Source organism: Benincasa hispida, chromosome 10 (genome assembly GCF_027475165.1).
Source record: "Benincasa hispida cultivar pf3 chromosome 10, pf3_genome.v1.1, whole genome shotgun sequence".
In the NCBI taxonomy this organism is placed as follows: Eukaryota; Viridiplantae; Streptophyta; class Magnoliopsida; order Cucurbitales; family Cucurbitaceae; genus Benincasa; species Benincasa hispida.
Window position 1 is genome coordinate 4,531,714 of NC_143487.1, and position 22,789 is coordinate 4,554,502.

The 22,789-nt window shown below is 39.0% G+C and overlaps 1 protein-coding gene across 1 annotated transcript; it reads right to left on the reverse strand.

The window, feature by feature from the left end:
* Positions 1–18,519: 18,519 nt before the first annotated feature.
* On the reverse strand, positions 18,520–19,017 carry LOC150033051 (uncharacterized). Its single transcript, XM_090305911.1, has one exon. It carries the CDS (start codon positions 19,015–19,017, stop codon positions 18,520–18,522), a length of 498 nt encoding a protein of 165 aa, XP_090162037.1.
* Positions 19,018–22,789: the final 3,772 nt, after the last annotated feature.

A 22,789-nucleotide genomic window follows, 5' to 3' on the forward strand; every position in this document is an offset into this window, starting at 1 on the left:
TTCCTAAACGATCATTTAGCTCCCGATATTTACTAAACAATTGTATAGACGATCATTTGATTTTTCCTACGCGATCATTTACACGATCGCTCACCCTTTTCCTACACGATCGTTTATACAATCGCTTACCCTTTCCCACACGATCGTTTAGACGATCGCTTACTTTTTCCTACGCGATCGTATACTTCACCTAAACGATCAAGCATCTTGTCTATGCAATAGACAACCTTATCAACCACTTGTTTGATCATTGTGTACGGTCTCTCTTCCTCCTTCCCTCTACCAAATCCGAACAAAGGCCACACTTTGGATTCTCACTCCAAGAATACTGAGTGCTCTGAGTGGTGGTGTCTTCTCCATTTCCTTCTGTCCGAGTGGTGATTGTTGGAGGTAGATGGTTGGGTTTTAGACTCGCTGTGAAGAAGAAATCTTCATCCGGCATGATCTCTTGATCTCTTTAGCATTATGAATGCATATTAGTATGTTTTGAATGTATATGTGGTAATTCTATCACAATAAATTTGAAAGATCCGCTTCTGTTCGAAGGTACTCTTGAATAAGCGTTCCCTCATAAAGACCAACAACTGCACTCTTTGCACTACAGATATATTTCTGTGTCCATTGGATATAACCAATCAACAATACGATGACCTTTCACAAATCGCTCGTAAGTACGACTGGGCCAAATTATTTTTTTTCCCTTGTAGTTACATCTAACTCCTTCAGTACATCTGATTCTTCTAATGAACAATAGATCATAGTCCTACTATTACTAAACCCATCTCATGCCAAGAGAGGATGTGGTGCCACATTGTTTAAGCCCCAAAATTAGCCCTTAAGAAAGCAATTTATCTACTTACCCTTGCTTCAAGGAAGAAGTGAATTCCATCTTGTGTAGTTAAGTTTCCAGCTCCCTAATCAGACCAATCCCGAAAATGGTAGGCTTCTTGGGTCGGCGATCTGGCCACTCTCACCCATGCAAATCAAAGGATCGCCCTCATAGGCAGGAGTTCACAACTCACTCAGGCTTAAGGTCATGTTACCTATGGTCATCCTAGTGGAATGAAAGTCTCAATTATGAACAGCCTTATATAACGAGAGTAAACATTTCGTGATCCGGTCATATACAAACTCCTTTGTATAGAATATCCCTGCTCGCATGTCTAATACATGAATGATCAGGATCAGATCATTTGTAGCACTTTACAATATTTATAACACCTACAAAATGGGCCACACTCGTAGTGTCACCAAGATAAGGTATCCTTCCATATCCATATACTAGAAATCATTTAGGTTATCACTTAAAACAAGATCCACTTGTATATCTCCATATACCTATTTAAGTTACAACGATAACTATGGATCTTAGTTTATTGGTTTGTGGTTAATGTAACAAAAATATAAAATATTTCATAGACTGAAGTGAATAAATATCATATATTATAAAACACAAAATGTTGTTCATACAAGTGTTTACAAACTATAGGACCCTTCAAGATTTATGACATCAACACCAACAAAAAATCCCAGTGATATGAGTTAAGATTGGAAATGACACTTATCCCTAGTTCGATGCCAGCATGACAGCCGTGGGGGTAAGCCAAAATGAAGTTATGTAACAAAAACCAAAACGTCCCAACTCTGCTATCCAAGCCAAAGTAGAAAAATACAATGCATATATGCTTAGATAAGAGTTAAGTTGTGAAGGCACTTACTCGTAGTTGGATGTCCACATGACACCCATGGGGCAAGACAAAACGAAGGTGAGTCATCTAAATTGACACATGGGTAGTCATAGAAGAGAATAATTAATTTGCCCTTGGGAAGAATTTTTTAACAAGAAACCCTTCCAACACATTATTGGATTTGAAAGATGGAAATGTTTTAGAAAGCAAAAGAGTTTTGACGAATGGGTTGCCGCATAAGAGATCGAGTATATATTTCTTTGGAGAAGAGACAAGCTTGTATTTTTCAAAAGCCAATCTCAAAAATTTGTAGGTTAGAAATGATAAGAGGTCGAACTAGTGTGTTAAGATCACGAAAATGTGATAAGGAATTATTTTAGGAATGCTCGAGGACGAGCATTGTTCAAAATTTAGAGGTGTGATAACTTGTAGAAATACAAGTTATTGTTTTCTCAAAGTTGGAATAATTAGGATCTTTAATGATTTAAACAAATTCATTACGAAGAAAATGCATGAAATTCCATACTCATACGAAAGTATCCTTTTAGTAAAAATCTGCTTCACTAACACATCTTAACACATGAATCACATAAATTCACTAAGTGTTGCAGACCAGGCCGATGCAAGGGTATGCGTCCGAGAATGTTTGACGCAAAAAGGATACATTGGCTCGTGCTTCTTATGTCAAATCACCACTTGTAGGTATGAGCATCTGACTGGCACCATCATAACATCTCAAACAAGTGGCTGGTCCAAGGTATAGAATTTAATGCAAGTCCAATCACCAAGTTACTGGGATTTTCCTGTAAAAGAAGAAGCTAGTTGCGAAGCAGAATTACACACCTAAGAGCCACAGAGTTAGAATTTTCTTCAGTAGTTAAACTCTACCATCTTGATAAACATACCCATACTAGAGTAATCATCAGTAAAACTGATAACATACTCATAGCCACCTCGGGCTCATACATTCATAGGACTAAAAAGGTCGTAATGCACTAACTCAAGAGGACTTTGGCTTGATAACCTTTTCCAGTAAAAGGTCTTTTAGTCATCTTACCCTCAAGGCAAGATTCGCAAACTGGTATCGAATTTTCTTCTAACTCACTTAGAAATCAATTCTTCACCAATCTCTCAAGCCTATTGAGATTGATGTACCCTAATCGAATGTGCCAAAGTTGGCCATTTTCTTTTGGCGAAATTCGTTGACATTTAGATTGAATTATGGAAGATTTAAATAACTACGTATTATGGAGGGAACTTAAGGCTAACGGTCTTAACACATACAAGTTACTTTCCAGATAAGTTGTACAAATTTCAATACCATCTTTATGAATAAACACTTTATCCATATTAAAAGAAAGCGTATATTTACATTGTAACAGACACTTTATAGAAATAAGGTTCCTCTTAAGTTCAGGAATAACATATACATCGTTTAAAATTAGAAACCTATTATGTGAAGATAACTGGATGCCTCCCACTGCCAAAGCTGAGATGACGTGCCCAGTGCCTACTCGCATCGTCATCTCACCAGCCTTCAACTGTCGCCAGGATCTAATCATCTGAAAAGAAGAACAAACGTGATTAGTGGCGCCCAAATCAATTATCCAGGCAGAATCATCATTCTCCACTAAACATGTTTCTAGTACAAGTAAATCATATTTACCTTTATCTACCATGGCCTTAGCCTTGGCGGATTTCCTTTCCTTCAGCCAGCGAGGACAGTTCCTTTTCCAATGTCCATTCTAGTTGCAGTGGAAACATTTTCCCTTTTCCACCGGCGGCAGACGCCTTCTTGGGGCAATAGGTGGCGGGTTAGTAGGCGCTTTCCCTTTCCCCTTACCACCCTTCTTCTTCTTCCCCTTTGCAGAGTTAGAAGTAGAAGGTGCAGACTTCGTTCCTGAGGTGGAACCTAGATGGAACGTCCTAGAGGATAAAGTAACATTTGCCTCAGCCCTTTTACTCTCCTTATTTTTCAGTAAAGATTTGTATGTCTACAACTCGTTAAGGAGAGTTGTAAGGGTATACTTCACTTTGTTAAGAATCACATGCTAACAAAGTGCAGGAAGCTCTCCGGCAAAGAATGTAGGATTATGCTAACCTGACTGCCCTCATCGATAGTAGACCCATTTAACTCTGCTACATTTAAGTGGACCATCATGTTGAGCACATTTTAATGAACAGAGGTGCCTTATTGATAGTACACCCATTCAACTCTGCCACATCTTAGAGTTGAATATGTATTTAAGAGCCCCGTGCTTGAGCTGTTCAGACGGTTGTCCAAACTCCCCGCAGGGACTCATGATTTCATGCACTGAGACCATGAGTTCATGCTTCTTGCCAACAGGTCATTAAGACTAGCAAAGATATAGGCTCGGGTCTTCTCATTTGCCCGTATCCATCGCTCGTACGCCTCTCAAACATTTCGACTGCCGTTGGGAGCTGGAATAAGAGGACAGACCTCCATAAGGGCAAACATGAGATCCTCGACGACTAGTATCATCGTGATCATATGTTTCCATGTCAAGAAGTTGCCACCGGTAAGTTTCTCAACCCTAAGCAAAGTTATAGTGGTTGTAGCAATTTCAAAAAACTTGTTGCTGAAAAACCAACAAACTTTTATAAGATTTTGCTAAACCACATTTTAACCAATTAATTTTAGCAAAACAGTTTCCAAGTACCCTAAGTGAAAGACTTCTATTTTACAATGATGCCCCAGCGAGGCAGGATAAACGTCACCGATGAGGTGATCAGATGTCCCTACACTGGGATGAGACATTCTCAACCATCAGGCAGAACCAACTCTTGGAACTAAACCTAACAACCACCATTTATTTGGTCCAGAACTGTTAACCTTTAACAATTTCGCATAAGTGTGACCCCTCGCTTTCGGCGCCAAAGTCCCGCATTAATGAGCCCACCATAGGGAAGAAGCAAATTAGGACAAGAGACTAAGTAACTTTATCCTCTTACAGAAGATTAAATAAAGAAACGCGCAAAACTACCATTCTATAGGGGGACACTCCCAGGGTGCCTCGAGGCGATGTGCAAAAACTTTATTCAATCCAACGAGGGAGACCGTGGGATATGCTGTCGCACTTCTCGCTCCCACTTTCTATGAACATTCTCTCCATCCACCTTTATATTGACCTACCCAAACACCATCTGTTGGGGGGACACGCCAAAGGTGCCGCAAGGCCGAGGATAGATCTCACGGTGTGGACTATTTAGAAGAAAAGTGAAAGGTTTAAGTGAAGCTTCTCATACCTTAAGTACCTCCCATTGAATGTTCTACCTAGGGGTTCATTAACCTAGACAATCTGACCACTGATTTTTGTCTAAGTCATCATTGAAAGTCTGCTCATAAACAACTTTTATCTATGAAATAAACAAGTTCAAGTAGTCACATTTAAACACTTTAATGGACTATCCTTAAATTGCATGCATGCATCAAATCTATCTAATTCACCTTTTCAGGTAGGTTCCCAAGTAGGGGTGTTACGTTTCCGTCAACTTAAATACCCCAGCCTAGATAGAACTCACCTTAGACAAAAGGTCTCTTATAAGTAGATCTGCTACACTTTAACCTTTTATTAATCAATTTAATCCTATTAAACTGATTAAAAGATTAAAGCCTAAGGGTTGCTAATCAGATTAGAACCATGATCTTAGGTCTATGACATCCAAGTTTTAAACATTTTAAAACATGAATTAAACCTAAGTGAGCATGTATGTCATTCTTATTGCTTTTAGTTCTAATTTCTCTTTAACTTTTAAAAACAAACAACTAAAACACATTGCACATAATAAGGTATTTATAATGCTTATAAAGTAATCTATGTGTCATGCTTCATTCAATGTCCCGTTATTACTATACATAACTTTTATATACATGTAATAACCAAGCAAACATGCTTTCCATACACCCTTATACTATAACAATTATAATATAAAGATGATGCATGTCTTTTATGCATGCATAAATATAAATCTTATATTATATGATGCATGAGCATGCTCTTACGTAATTTAAATCATGCGTCTCTAAAATATAACATTTATAATAAAGAGATGATGCATGACCAATGCATAACCTAAAGTGAAATTTTCTATATGTGCATACCATATGACATATAAATAAACATACATCTCATTTATTAAACCAAAGATTAATGGACTGGGATGAACCAACAAAAAATAGGAAAGAAAAATTCTATCTATTACATTTTTCCGTCGAGCAAACCGATTCACAGGCGAACCGGATCTTGACCGTCGGGCGAAGCTTCGCCATTTAGTAAACAACTCTAGGTAAACGATCGCTTAGTGCACACTAGACGATAGCGCGAAAAGCTAAACGATCGCTTAGACAACAACGAGGCTGCGAAGCCTAATCATCTAAATGATCGCTTAACACACGAAAAGGTAAACGATTTACCCTGCCTTTACTTTGCGATTGTATAGTCAGTACGTACCAGTCCAATCTAAGGTTAGACCATTGGACGATGGTTAAGAACATTCTCAAATATCTTTAGAGAATGAAGGACTACAAGCTGGTATATAGGGCTAAGATATTGATCCTTACAGGATACGCCGACTCTAACTTCCAGATTGACAAGGATTTTAGAAATCTACATCAAGGTTAGTGTTCAACCTTAAGGGGGAGTTGTAGTTTGGGAAAGCATCAAGCAGAGATGCATAACAGACTCCACTATAGAGGTTGAGTATGTAGTTGTTTGTGAAGCAGCTAAGGAAGTAGTTTGACTCAGGAAGTTCCTCACAAATTTGGAAGTTGTTCCAAATATGGAATTTCCCATTACATTATACTATAACAATAGTGGGGCAATAGCCAACTCGAAAGAACGTCGCAGCCACAAACGAGGAAGCATATAGAGAGGAAGTATCACCTAATATGGGAGATAGTGCAACAAGGAGACGTGATCATCATGAAGAACGCTTCAGTGTACATCATTGTTCCATTTACGAAGCCTCTATCGGCTAAAGTATTTGAGGGTCATCTAGAGAGTATAGGATTGCGAGTCAAGTATATAGTTTAATCGAGGGCAAGTGGGAGATGTGTAATGGGTGTAAGGATGCCCTAGTTTATTGTATTTGTATATTTAATTTTCATATAATGTACTTATACATTTAACATTTCAACCTTTGGATTATTTATTGTATATACATCTCACTAACTAAAGTTTTAGTTCAAGTGGGAGTTTGTTGGGTTTTATGCCCTAAAACTCATAGATAGTAAACGTAACATTTGACCAATCATTAATAAAGTGTTATTAATATTTATTGCAATAAATAGTTATTGTTTATCTTGTATTTATCCTTCCTAAATAACCCTAATCCAATAAACTAACATTGTAGATTATTGTATGAGTCCTGAACTATATGTGGAGACATATGTGAAGGAACTCTTATACAAGAGTACCTACGAGCAGAAGCGGATCTTTCTGATTTCATTGTGACAAAATTTTCGCACACACATTCTAACATATAGATATGCATTGAAAACACAAATTACGAGCATGCTTTAAAAGATAAAATACAAGAGACTGAGAGACTTACCAGTTGAAAATTTTCTTCAGAAATCTCATTGTTACTGTGAACAAACTCCTTACGCTCTTTCTCGTCCAACAAGCAATCGCCTATCAACACCACGGTCATCTACATGAACAGCAGCGCACGAACAACAGCGAACCGGGACGACACCACCACTCGAAGCTCTAACTATTCTCGGAGGGAGAATCCAAAGGGTAGGCTTTGATGGAATTTGTAGAGGGGAGGAGGAAAAACTATCATGTACTATGAACAAGCAAGTGGGAGAAAGGGATTACTATCGTATAGTCGGGTGCTTCATCGTTTAGGTTGGGGTACATGATCGTGTAGTAATTGCTAAGCGATCGTCTAGGTAAAAGGTGAGCGATAATTCAGATATGCTCATGTACTAAGCGATCATCTAGTAAAGATAAGCGAACATTTAAGAAATCGCGGGTGTCATTTAGGAAACGCAGATGTGCAATCGTTTAGTAGGTGGGCGCTATCGTATAGGCTCTCAATAATAAGCGATAGAAGACTTTCACACCGTGAGCGATCTAGCATGTCTTTAGCAAAATGAAAACTATTTTAATTTTATTCTTCAGTTACTAAAACTAAATTGAACTTCCCACAATCGCACGAATTCGGAAAAAACTTCGGCCAATTATCTCATAACCGCCTAATTAATAAAATAATAAATATAATCATATTATATTCTTAATCTATAGTTTGATATCATATATCAACTATAGTGTTTTCTCCTCTACTTGATATAAATCAAATTTTTATCCAATTTCATCCAAAATAATGTATCACATACATTTAGTCAATTATATCATATATAATTAACCAATTCAATTATATTGTATATAATCGGACTCCCTCTTGTCAATTTGAACATTTCAAATTGACCCCTAAACTGATTCTCAACTTTTATCCAAACTACCAAAGGGACCTTATAGACCTATGGCTCGAAGCACCAATAATATGTGAATAGCTAACTAAACTTTTTAGCCACGAGATCCACCATTTGCTAACTGTCAGGCATTCCACTAAAGACCGACAGTCGAACTCTTCTTACCACAGATATATTTTTGTGACCATCGGATATAACCAATCATGAGTACGATAACCCTTCACAGATGCTCGCAAGTACATATGGGCCAATTTACCTTTTTGCCCCTAAAGTTACATCTCACTTCTTAAGTACCACTGATCCCGCTAATGAACAATACAACATAGTCAAACTATGTGTGAACACATCTTGAGCCATGAGAAGATGTGTGGCACCACATCGTTCAAGCCCTGGAATCAGCCCTTAAGGGAGCTATCTATCTACTTGCCCATGCTTCAGGGAAATAATGAATTCCATCTTGTGTAACTGAGTTCCCAGCTCTCAAATCAGATGAATCCCCAAAATGGTAGGTTTGAGTCAGTGGTCTAGCCACTCGCACCCATGCAAATCAAAGGACCGCTCTCAATGGCAGGAGTTCCCAACTTACTCAAGATTGAGGTCATGTTACCTATGGTCATCCTAGTGAAGTGAAGTCTCTATCATGAATGGTGTTATATAACGAGACATTAACACTTCGTGATCACGTCTTATATAAACTCTTTGTATAGGACGCCTCCGCTCGCATGTCCCCTACACGAATGATCAGGATCAAACCATTTGTGACAAGTCACAACACTTGTAACTATTCCACAAAGCAGGCCGCATCCATAGCGTTACCAGGATAAGGTTTCCCTCCTATATCCATATACTATAGACCATTTTGGTTATCACTTAAGACATCATCCACTTGTATGTCACTGCATACATGCTTAAGTTACATAAAAATTACTAGGGATTTTTGTTTATTGGTTTGTGGTAAAACAAATAAAACATTCAGATGAGCAAAATCAAGAAGTGAAGTAAATATCATATATTATACATCACAAGCATTCGTACAAGCTGTTTACAAGCTACAGGACATGAGACTTTAGGGCATCAACCCCAAAAATCTCCCACATATCCTCAAAGCGAAGTGAGGGGTACAAAAACAAGTACAAAACAATAAACTAGGGCATAAAAGCCCAGTACAAGAAAATCTCCCACTTGCCTTAGTCCGGCCACGAGTAGTCGCATAGTCCCATGCTCTGAAGGTGACCCCCAAACATTATAGCCATGAAAGCCTTCATAAACGGGTCAGCAACATTGTGCTTTGAAGCGATCTTCGTAACTATCAGGTCCACCCGATGCACTATCTCGCGAATCAGGTGATACTTCCGCTCTATGTGTTTGTCATGCCTGTGACTCCTAGGCTTCTTGGAGTTCGCTAAAGCACCACTATTGTCACAATAGAGGGTGATTTGCCTAAACATATTTGGAACAACTCCCAGTTCTATCAAGAACTTCTTGAGCCGAATGGCCTCTTTAGCAACTTCGCAAGCCACTACGTACTCTGCCTTCATAATGGAGTCGGTGATGCACCCCTGCTTAGTACTTCGCCAAACTACAGCTCCTCCGTTAAAAGACTGACCTTGAAGTGGACTTGGGAGAGTCCTTATCAGTCTCAAAGTCAGAATTCAGTAAGGATCAAAACGAACATGTAATCCCTCATTCTCCAAAGATACTTGAGGATATTCTTCACTACTATCTAGTGACCCTGGCCTGGGTTAGACTGATACCTACTCATTATGCCCACAGCGTAGCAAATGTCTCGCCTAGTGCAGACCATCGCATACATCAAACTGCCAATGACAGACGCATATAAGGCTCGTCTCATTTCCTCAACCTCTTGAGGCGTCTTAGGACACATGTCCTTGGACAAAGTGACTCCATGCCTGAATGGTAGTAGGCCCCTCTTGAAGTCCTGCATCTAGTACTTGAGCATCATCTTGTCAATGTACGTTACCGGAGACAATGCTAGCACTTTGTTCTAACGATTCCGAAAGATCTGTATCCCCAGAACAAACTAAGTCTCTCCCAAATCTTTCATTTGGAATTGGGTCACTAGCCAGGTCATAACTGCAGACAGTAGACCTACATCATTCCCAATGAGTAGTATATAGTTTACATACAACACTAAGAAAACTACTGAAGCATTGACGATCTTCTTGTAGACACAAAGTTCATCACGTTCTTGTCAAAGCCATACAATTTGACCTTAGTATCAAACCATATGTTCCAAGATCTAGACGCCTGTTTCAACCCATAAATGGAACGATTCAGTTTGCAAACATTTTGCTCCTTACCTTGGGCTATGAATCCCTCGGGTTGCACCATGTAAATGGTCTCCTCAAGATTTCCATTCAGAATGGCCGTCTTGACGTCCATTTGCCAGATCTCATAATTATAATAAGTTGCAATGGACAGGCAGATATTGATCGACTTTAACATGGAAACATGCAAGAAATACTCCTCATAGTCTATTCCCGCTACCAAGGTATAACCCTTTGCCACAAGTCGAGGCTTGAAGATTTTCACCTCCCCATCAGCACCCAGTTTTGCGCTTGTAAATCCATTTACAATCTATAGGTCTTACCCCATCAGGAAGATCTACAAGATCCCATATTGAGTTGAAGTATATCGACTTCATCTAAAGATCCTTGGCCTTGACCCATTCATTCTGGTCAACATCCTCCATTGCCTTCTGATAATACAAGGGATCCTCAACGTCGCCATCTGCTATCATAGCTAAGATTTTCGTGAAAGCATAAATGGGCGGGTTCGCAACCCTCCCTCTATGTCGAGGTTCCCTCAAACTTGAGGTGGAACCGACCTACTAGATGAACTATCATCAACAACTCTTACTGATGAAGCAGGCTCGTCAACAACTCTTGTTGAAGTTTCAGTAGTTTCATTGGAAAGCTCACGTAACACGACTTTACTACGTGGACTGTGCTCCCTAATACGATCCTCCTCCAGGAAAGTAACATTCGTGGAAACAAACACCCTATTTTTCGATGGATCATAAAAACAATCCCCTCGTTGAGTATGTATACGTTCGTGGGATAGCCTACAAAGAGGCATAACCTCGACCGTGGTTCTAACTTCTTGGGATTCACCTAAAACACATGTGCAGGACAATCCCAAATTCGGAAGTGACGTAAACTAGCTTTACGTTCGTTCCACAACTCCAGAGGTGTTCTCGCAGTACTCTTGGAAGGAACACAATTGAGTATGTATACTACAATCTGGATTTCAATCATTTGGAGAGGAATTTCGTGTTGGAATTTAAGGATTAAAGAGTTCAACAAAGGTAGATCTTCAAAACCCTATTTTAAGTTTATGAACATACTTGCTTAGTTGCTAAAATTGATTGAATTAGAGTGCTTAATGATTCTGTTTACTTCCTCTAATTGCATTCTAAACCCATCAATTGGTACCAAAGCATGATTTAAGCACTCAATTCGTATTAATTTTAATTTCGTGTGTGATTTTCATAGCTTGTATGAAAATAGGAGTTGATATAGATAATTTCAGTTTTGACATTAAATTTCTCTTTAGTGATAATTGTTGTAATTGACTCTTTGTTTATGGGCCTATATGTGTGATTAAGAGTCTATAAATCTGTTAGAGTCAATAAAGTTGCAATTAGGTTGTAACTGAAGAAAGAAGCAAGGAAGGTCAATATCAGAAACCTAGAATTGAAGCTACTGCAATGCAGCCTTGCAACGCTGTTTGTAGAGCGTTGGAAAACAATTTTTAGACAACCTGTGGCATTGCAACGCTCGGATGAAGCATTGCAACGTTACTCATCCCAACTCAGAAGACGCACGCGTGACATGATCGATGGTTCAAGTAAACCAATTTAGTCGATTCGGATATTGGAGGTTCGATTTTGGCCAGTTCAACTCTTTTTGGAGCCTTGAAGGCCCGGTTCGAGTGGTTCGGGTCGATTCATGAAGTCCAGAAGTTATTTGAAGTTAGTTTTTATTATTGTTGTACTAATATAGGCTGTTTGCTTGCTTAGGATGCCAAAACTGATCCATATCAGTAAATGTTTGATTATTTATGCATTATGAATGTATGTTATAATTAAATAAATCTTGTATGTACATATAGTATGCCAAGTAGATTTAAAATCTCACCATAAGAAGCATGTAGCATGCATTGAAAATATGTTATAAAAGGTTATAATATATAGTATGCATGTTTAGGGTTTCAAGTGTTTAATATAAAGTGTTATACTAAATCCTGAAATGCTTGATGTATGTTATGGATCGAAAGCATGTATAAAGTTTTATAAGTTGTTATGAAAATAGAGTAGACATTTAAAATCCATAACAAAGATAAGATGCATGTTCACCTAGGGTTAACAAATAACAACTTGTTTTCATAGTTAAAATCGTCGTTATTTTGTAAAATTCTGGTTACAAACTCAACCGGTCTATTTACCTAATGCACCAAAACTCTGAAACTTTTCAAAAGTTTAAAGAGTATAAGGCTAAGATTGAAAACCAATTAGGTAAAAAGATTAAAACACTTTGATCGGATCATGGTGGTGAGTATATGGACATAAAATTCCAAAACTATTTGATAGAACATGAAATTCAGTCTCAACTCACAGCCTCTGGCACACCTCAGCAAAACAGTGTGGCAGAAAAGAGAAATAGATCCTTGTTAGACATGGTTCGTTCTATGATGAGTTATACTCAGTTACCAAATTCTTTTTGGGGACATGCAGTTGGAACTGAAGTGTATACATTGTACATGGTTCCCTCAAAAAGTGTTTTTGAAATGCCTTACGATCTCTTGAGAGGACATAAAGGAAATTTACGTCATTTCAGAATTTAGGATTGCCTACCACATGTGTTGGTACAAAATCCTAAAAAGTTGGAACACCGTTCAAAAGTATGCCTATTTGTAGGCTACCCAAAAGAAATAAAAGGTGCTTTCTTTTATGATCCTCAGGAAGATAAGGTATTTGTATCGACAAATGCAACCTTCCTAGAGGAAGATCATGTGAAGAATCATCAACCTTGCAGTAAGGTCCATCAATAAGAGTTGTTGATAAAGCAGGTCCATCAACAAGAGTTGTTCATAGAGTAGCTCCATCAACAAGAGTTGTTGATCAAACTGGGACTTCACACCCTTCTCAAGAGTTGAGAATGCCTCGTCGTAGTGGGAGGGTTGAACAACAGCCTGACCGGTACATGGGTTTAACTGAACCTCAAGTCATCATACCAGATGATGGTTTAGAGGATCCATTGTATTTTAACCAAGCAATGAATGATGTGGATAAAGACCAATGGATTAAAGTCATGGACCTTGAAATGAAATCTATGTATTTCAATTCTATCTGGGATCTTGTAGATCAACCTGAAGAGGTAAAACCTATCGGTTGCAAATGGATCTACAAGAGAAAATGAGACCAAGCTGGTAAGGTACAAACCTTCAAGGCAAGACTTGTGGCAAAAGGGTTTACCAAAGAGAGGGGGTAGACTATGAAGAAACTTTCTTTCCGATTGCCATGATAAAGTCAATTAGAATACTCTTGTCCATAGCTACATTTTATGATTATGAAATATGGAAAAGGGATGTCAAGATAGCTTTTCTGAATGGCTATCTTGAAGAGAGTATCTATATGTCTCAACCAAAAGGGTTTATACAGTAGGATCAAGAGAAAAAGGTTTGCAAACTTAATCGATCCATTTATGGGTTGAAACAAGCTTCTAGATCCTGGAATATTAGATTTGACACTGCGATCAAATCTTATGGCTTTGAACAAAATGTTGACGAATTATGTGTATACAAGAAAATCATTAATAAAACTATCGCTTTTCTGGTGTTGTATGTTGATGATATTCTACTCATTGGGAATGAGGTAGAATTTCTAGCTAATGTTAAGAGATGGTTGGCTTCGCAATTCGAAATGAAAGATTTCGGAGAAGCACAATATGTTCTTAGAATACAAATAGTCCGAAATCGCAAGAACAGAACATTAGCATTGTCTCAAGCATCTTATATAGACAAGATGTTGTCTAGTTAAAAAATTCAAAATTCCAAGAAAGGGTTGTTACCTTTTAGACATGGAATTCACTTGTCTAAGGAATAAAGTCCTAAGACACCTCAAGAGGTTGAGAAGATGAATTGCATTCCATATGCATCAGTAGTAGGGAATTTAATATATGCAATTTTGTATACTCGTCTCGATATATGCTATGTCGTAAGAATAGTCAGTAGATTTCAGTCCAATCCTGGATATGATCATTAGACTGTTGTTAAGAAAATTCTCCAGTATCTTCGGAGAACGAGAGATTATATGCTTGTATATGGTACTAAGGATTTGATCCTTACTGGATATACTAATTCTGATTGATCACCGAGAGGTGTACTCAAGGGAAAAGCATAACCGTATTTATGCCTTTAATGCAATTAAGGAACTTGCGAGATTTGTACTAGTTATCTTTTCTCTTTCTATTTCACACATAAGACTTGTCATCGCATTACAAGATCTTTGCATAATCACCACAGCTAGCCTTGACCTTAGTATCTTGTATCCTGAAACCTGTATCTTGTATAATCTTAGATTAGATTTACTTTATCGCAATTTACATTAACAAAATTTATTTTATTATCGCAACTTTATCGATTTACTTTACTTTATCGCATGTTTATATTCTTGTACACAACAACTTTTATAAATTGAAAAACCCCTAGTCGCATGTATCACAAACATAACGCAATAACCTCAAACAGTCCCTATGTTCGACCTCGGATCACACCGAGAAATGTGAAGTGAAATTATACTTGGTTTCAACGCAAGGAAACTTGTGACAACGCATAGTATACTACAAGGTTCTCATAATTAACACATATCTAGAAGTAGTATCACATGAACTTGCATCATATCCATTCATGCGTTATGTGACATAAGATCAATTTTTGCGTTACAAGTTTATGGCGCCGTTGTCGGGGAACTGGTTACGGGGACATGGACTTGTTCATTCATTTACATTCATATTTTTCCATATGCTTAAAGATATAAATTATGCGTTAAAAAGGACGGATTCTCTCTTATGATTGCAGTGATGGTATGGCTTTAATTCTCTGACTGATGCGCCAAATATTTGTCACCGAAAAGCTGAGTGTACTTCTTATCGTTAGCGGCTTGTCAACTTAATTCGGATTCGACCGTCATCAGCTTTCTGTCCCATCTTAATTAATTATGCCTTTCACCCAGATGCGCCCACCAAGTTACGCCGACTCTATGCGGCAATCCTTATTGAGCAGATGTTTACAAACACACATCACCACAAAGCCTTGCAGTAATGCTGCACTCATCTGTTGATTTCTTGTGATCGCGCTTTTCGCCTTGCATCAACGCATATTCTGCATAAAAATACAAAAATTAACTGTTTCTAAGCAATGAATGCATGCGATCGCAATGTTATAAACTTAATGCTTTTTGGACACAATCTAACATATTTTATCAATGCAAGCCAGCATTGTTTAAGAACTTAGCACTGTAATAACGCGCATTTCTACCCGTTATCACACCCCCAAATTTAAACAATGTTTTTCCTCAAGCATAAGCTAAAGATTTCCTTTAGCAAGTTGACCGCAATTCTCTTTTCCTAGATTTCTCAAGGATATTCCATTAAAATCCTATACACCAAAATTGCCTCAATTCTTATTCAAGTCTCCTCTCAAAATATTTCTAAGTCCTAGGGACCGCAAGTTTAACCTTCAGAAAGACTTTACTAAATTCTGGGACATCGCATGATTTATTTCAAAAAGAAAACGTTTCCACCGGGGTGTCAAATGGTTTTTATCCTTGCCTATTTCTTAATATTATTATTTTTTTCTGACCATGCGCTAATCCAAGTGCCTTGCCTAAGTTTTGGCTTGCCCCCACATGTGTCAGGCGGACATCCAACTACGAGCAATGCGCTCTTTCTCAGACAAAACTCATACCTACTTAGCAGCGGAGTTGCGGTCATTTATTTATGCATTGATCCTGGCGACTTACTTCCATTTTCGCTTGCCCCCATGTGTGTCATGTGGACATCCAATTACAGGTAAGTGCCCTTCAAAACTTAACTATTATCAACATCAGTTTCCCCATTGCGTTGACAGTGGAGTTGTTATTTTCATATTTTTTTTTTTAGAGAATAAGAAAAGTGCATACAACAACAAAGTAATTTCGATAATAGATATAATGAGTATGGTGAAAGTTCATGAAGTATTGATGCAGGAAAAAGGATATTCAAAAGAGTCGTGTTCCTGATGAGGTTGAATTATATAGTAACTCAGGGACTGCTTATTACAAGCTGGTCTTTTCACGTCCACTATGGCTTTTCCCTCTTTTCTTTGTCCTCTGGGATTTTAACTACCTTAATCTAGAGCTTTTCCTCATGAATGTTCATTATAATCTCCCCCTTGCGTATATAAATTTGAGCCTAACCGGTCGAAAGGAATGGTCGTTCCAATATGATGGACGCATCTTCGTCCGCTTTATAATCTAAAATGAAAAAGTTTACTGGCAAGATGAATTTATCAATTAAGATTGCGGCATTTTTCAGCTCTCCTTCAAGATGTATTTGGGATCTGTTCGCAAGCAGGAGAATCTCTATCGTGGGCGTGAGTGTGCACTCAATCGTTTGAAGATTGATAATGGCATTATGTTTATACTCGCCCCAAGATCACATAGTGCTTGGCCACTGTAGACCCCTCCAATGGAGCATGTATCGTGAAGATTCCTAGGTCGCACATTTTTTGTGGGATCATAACATTTTGTGTTGCGGCCACTATTGTGATCTTGTCTGTCTCATGTTTTGAAGGCTTGAGAGTGAAGGCAACTTCGTGGCTCATTTTCTTGGCCTTTTTTCAATTATAAGCCAACCGGTCCTCGGTTGTCACCGCATTCAAGTTGGTCCAGATGAATTCCTCCCTTACTTCCATAGTCATTTTGTCGCTTAGCACGGATACTACTAAGCATTGTTCCTTCCCGGTACCCCCAGCATTGCGAGGAAGCTCAATTGAGCTTGGCAACGCTCCTTACGGTCTATTTTTAAGCTTGCCCGCAATTTGTCCCAGCTGAATTTCAAGATTTCGAATGAATGTTGCTTGATTCTAAAGCACTGATTCATTTTTCTCAATGTACTGCCTCAACAAGCTCTCTAAGGACGAAGATTGCGGTGTTTGCGAGCTGCTAGCTTGACTATGCGTTGGACTGTTGTTTTGGGAGAAAAATCCGGTGGCCCTCCTTTTTGCGCCACTGGTTGGAAGTCTTGTCGTTGACTTTTTCACACAAAATTTTGGTGGTTTCTCCACCCAGGGTTATATATATCGAAATAGGGGTTATTCTTTATGAAGCATACTGACTGCGGGTTAGTTGGACATTCCTCCATCGAATGAGCATCTCTGCAAATGACACAACTTGCGGTCGTTTCAGCAAATGCATTGACCTACCCTTTCTTTGCTCTCAAAATTTGTTATTAATTTCCTTCTCCTAGCATTCTCAGTTGGTGGCAAATAATCGTCCATGAATACTTCGACTGACTCCTCCAAGTAGTCATAGAATATCGCCATCATGCATCGTTGGAAAGTGCCTAGCGCATTACAGAGTCCAAATGGCATGCGTCGGAATGCAAACGTACCAAATGGGCACGTGAAGGTTGTTTTATCCTGATCCTCTGGCACAATTGCTATTTGGTTGTACCCTGAATAGCCGTCAAGAAAACACAAAAATTCATTCCCCGCAAGTCTGTCTAACATTTGGTCAATGAATGGGAGTGGGAAATGGTCCTTTTTAGTGGGCAAATTTAACTTGCGATAATCCATAAATATTCTCCACCCCGTGGTAGTTCTTGTTGGAATTAATTCATTCTTGTCATTAGTGACGACTGTCATCCCTCCTTTCTTTGGAACACATTGCACTGGGCTCACTCAACTGCTATCAGATAACAGGTAGATGACTCTTGCGTCCAGCCACTTCACTATTTCCTTCTTCACGACCTCCCTCATGGCAGGGTTTAAACATCGTTGCCTTTCTATCGATCCTGTCTTTCCTTCTTCCAGACGAATCTTGTGCATATAATACGAGGAACTGATTCCTCGAATGTTTGCCAAGGTCCATCCTAAAGCCTTTGCATTACTTCTCAGGATCTGTATGAGTGTATCTTCTTTCTCCTTACTCAGTGAGGCAGAAATGATAACCGATAATGTGTTGTTATCTTCTAAGTAAGCATACTTAAGGTGCACAGGCAGCGGCTTTAACTCTAGCATAGGTGGTTCTTCCAAGCATGGCTTAATGCATTGTGAAGTTCGTTCAGATAACTTGAGTGGTTCAAAATTTTATTCAACGTGAATTACGGCGCAATCCTCCTCCAACATTGCGCCGATTCTAAAATCTTCTTCCTTCAGCTTCTCTAGGAGTTCGTGCCAAGATCCTTCCCATAGTTCTTCAATATATTGGCAATTCTCAATATCACTTGGGTACTTCAATGCATTTAAAATGTTGAACTTTACTTTCTGATCGTCGACTCTGATGGTCAGTTCTCCTTTTTGCATATCGATTAGTGCTCGGCCTGTTGCTAGGAATGGGTGACCCAAGATGATAGGTACTTCTCTGTCAGCTTCATAATCCAATATAACAAAGTCCGCCGGGAAGATAAACTTGCCTACTTGCACGAGTACATCCTCTATTTTTCCCTCAGGATGCTTTATCGATCTATCGGCCAACTGTAATGTGATCGTGGTTGGTCTTGCGTTATCGATATCTAGCTTCTTAAAGATCGACAAGGGCATTAGATTTATGCTCGCCCCAAAATCGCACAGCACGTTTCCGACCATCTTCCCTTCTATTGTGCAGGGCAATGTAAAACTCCCAGGATCCTCTATTTTGGTGGGGATATTGTTTTGAAATAGTGCAGTACATTCATATGTTAGCGTAACTATTTCATTTTCCCCGATCTTTCTTTTATTAGCGAGAATATCCTTGAGAAATTTTACATAGCTCGGCATCTGTTCCAGCGCATCTATCGGGGGAATATTGATGTATAGCTATCGAAGAATGTCCAGGAACCTCTGAAATTGCTTACTATCGTCTTTCTTCTTCAACCTGGATGGGAAAGGTGGAGGATCCCATCGTACTTCTTGTTCACTTGGTTGTTTGTTGAGGTCCTGTTCTTGCTGCATTTCATTACCTAGAGGTTGCGTTAATTTAGAATTCAAGTCTTGAGGAGCTTCATCTTTTGTAGGTGAACTTACTTCTGAACTGGTACTTTTTCCACTACTGGTTGATTGGTCACCATCAACAGTTAAATCTACTGGTTTTGTTGTAGAATCTGGTACTGATGGCATAGGGGTTGTTGTTTTACCACTTCTCAATATCACTGCACGACATTGCTCTTTACCTCGTGACCTCAATGCTTCTCAACTGCTAGGCAGCATACCAGGCATTTTATTTTTCAACTCCATTGCAAGCAGTTCAATCTGCTCTTCCAAACCTCTAAGGGAGTCAGCTTACGATTGTTTAATTGCCTCGCTCTTATCGAAATAAGGCTTCAGTGAAGTCTCCAGAGATAAGGTACTGCAAGAGGTATCATATAAGAACGGTTGGTCATAGGGTGGTATACTTTGACAGTTACCTGGGCTACAGTCTAGATTAATGAAGACTGGAGGGTTGCCTCAATCCCCTTGATAACTATTCTGATGGAAACTATGGCACCTCTGGTTATGATTCCCGTCCCAACTTAAAGTTGGTGATCCCACCAACCAGAGTTGTAGATGTTGCCAAATGACTCATTATAGACAGAATATTCAGCCTGTTGATTCCACGGACAGACTTCTGCTGGTTATCCCTCCCTACATTGAACGCAATTCATTGCGGCCATGTACATCAACGCGTAACTTACGCTGAACCTTGAGAGAGATTCTTCTGTTGATTAGCCACCGTCTGAAGGAGAGAGGTCATCGTGGTCATTTGATCTACCAGTGTGCTCATTGTATCAGTTGACACATCGGCACTTTCTACTCTTTCTTGCTCTAGACCACTTTCCTCAAACCCGGTATCAATCCACTCATCAGAATGTCGTGAGATGCGATCTAATATGCTCTTGGCTTCCGTATATGATCTGTCCATTAATCCTCCTGCTACGGAGGCATCAGCAACTGCTTGGATTGATTGATCTAAGCCATTGTAAAATGTCTCCTTCAGAATGATATCGGGAATTCCGATATGTGGACAACTCTTCACTAATTGTTTGAAACGCACCCAGGTAGTGCTTGAAGTTTCATAACCCTTTTGCTCAAAATTCAATACATCCCTCCGTATCCTTGCTTGACGGCTAGAGGGAAGAACCTATTCATGAACCTGTCAACCAACTGTTCCCATGCTTTAATCTCATCCGGATCTAACGATTAAGCCCACCTCTTTGCTTCGTCCCGTAGTGTGTATGGGAAAAGATATAACCTAAGTCTTTCTTGAGTCACACCAGGCATGGAGAATGCGCTGCACATGTCTACAAAATTCGTCAAATGCGCATGTGGGTCTTCTCCTTGTAATCCTCCAAACTGCCCCACATTCTGAATCATCTGCAGCATAATTGGTTTGATTACAAAGCTTACATTCTTTTAAACCGTTGGTCTTAAGATTCCTGGTGAGAAGTTGTAGAAATCCAGTGCCGCATAGTCTCTCATTGGAACGTTACGGTCAGCAACAAGAAATATGGATTCTTATGCTGGCCAATTTTCCCTTTGATTCCCTGCGGGTGCCTCATTATGATTAGCCATGCTTCTTCACTGCTTAAGTCGGCCCTAATGTGCTTTTACGCGAATAATACACTTGATCTCTGGGTCCGCTTAGAATTTTTGGATTACTCCAGCACTCATAAGCCGTCAGACTGCTCTCCGCGTTGAACAGCCAGTACAAAGAGATCTGTCCTGCAAAATACCACAAACATATTCAACACTAAACATTAACCAGTTCCCCGGCAACGGCGCCATAAACTTGTTGCTGGTATAAGCTATACAATGATGCAAGCAAGGTTCAAGTCCCTGTCCCCGTTACCAGTTCCCCGGCAATGGCGCCATAAACTTGTTGATGACACAAAATGCGATGATGCCATACAACGCTTAAGATTCGGTGATTCCAAATAGGCATATGGATTGTGATGAATGATGCATCATACAAGCTCATGTTACCATAAACTCAATGACTTGGAATGGGAATGGAATGTGGATACTGTGTTATGCTTATTCAGACACATTTTATTTATGTGATACTACTTCTAGATATGCGTTATTTATGAGAATCTTCTAGTATACTATGCGTTGAAACAAGGCATAATTTCACCGCAAGTTTCTCGGTGTGATCCGAGGTCGAACACAAGGATTTTTATAGGTTAATTGCATTATATTTGTGATATATACGACCGGGGGTTTTTTAATTTAATAAAAGTTGTGTGTACAGGTATTTAAAAATGCGATGAAGTAAATTCTACAGAAAAGTAAAGATAAGCAGGAAAAATGCGATAATAAAGTAAATTGTGATAGAAGTAAAGTGCAATAAAATAAACCTAAGCTATGATGATACAAGATACAAGTTACATCATACAAGATACCGAGGTTGAGACTGAATGTGAAGAATATACAAAGATCATCTTATGTGGTGGCAAGGCTTATGTGCGAAGCTGAAAGATAAATGGTAATTAGTACAAACATCGCAAGTTCCTTAATTGTGTTAAAGATATAAGTACGGTTCCGCTTTCCCTTGGCGTACACCTCTCAGTGATCGGCCGCGATTCCCACATCTCTGTGGTGGAATAGGGACGAACGTAGTGAACGCATGGTTGTTTCCATCTCTAGAAGTACTTCTTGCTTTAGTTAACGCATTCTTCTAACCTTCTCTCGACATATCAAAATAGCATCTTCACTTATGCTCTCACAGGTGAAGATGCCTTCTAGCAAGCTTTAGCTAAACATCTTTATTTCTTTAGCACAACTTAAGTTACTTGTTTAATTCATATTAATCACCAAGGGATTAAGAAAACATCGTAGAAAAGGCGATTAATAGAGGAACGGAAATAGACAGAAATGTGGAAATGAGAATGATCATGACAATTAATTATAAAATCAAGCGTCTGATACATGGTTGTGAATGATTTAGACTAAGAAGGTGAAATACAATTGATGAATAAGAGTTAGAAACAGATACAGAAGAGTGCCAATGTCTTGACATCGATCTGGATAGAGAGATTGCTTGCCGGCGTAGATGGAGTGAATGGAAGGATGAGCTTCCCTCTCAGGCTTGCTCAACCGGTAGAGTTGATCTAGGTACAGAGCTTCACGGCGAGGATTTGGAATGATTCGCCCTGAGACTCACCTCTCGGCCTTGTCTCTTTTCTTCCCGGATCTTCTTCGATCAACACTTAGATCAGCCTTTCTCTCAATAGCCTCGTATCAATTATTCCCCATATCAAGTATATCTTTTAGTGAATTCTTTGAGGGTATTTATAGATGAAATCTTTGACTCTCTGACTTGTGGTCCCCACTTTATTGTTATGGAAATTCTGAAAATGGTGGAATAAATATTCCTTCTATTATACAATCAGTCCGTTGAAAA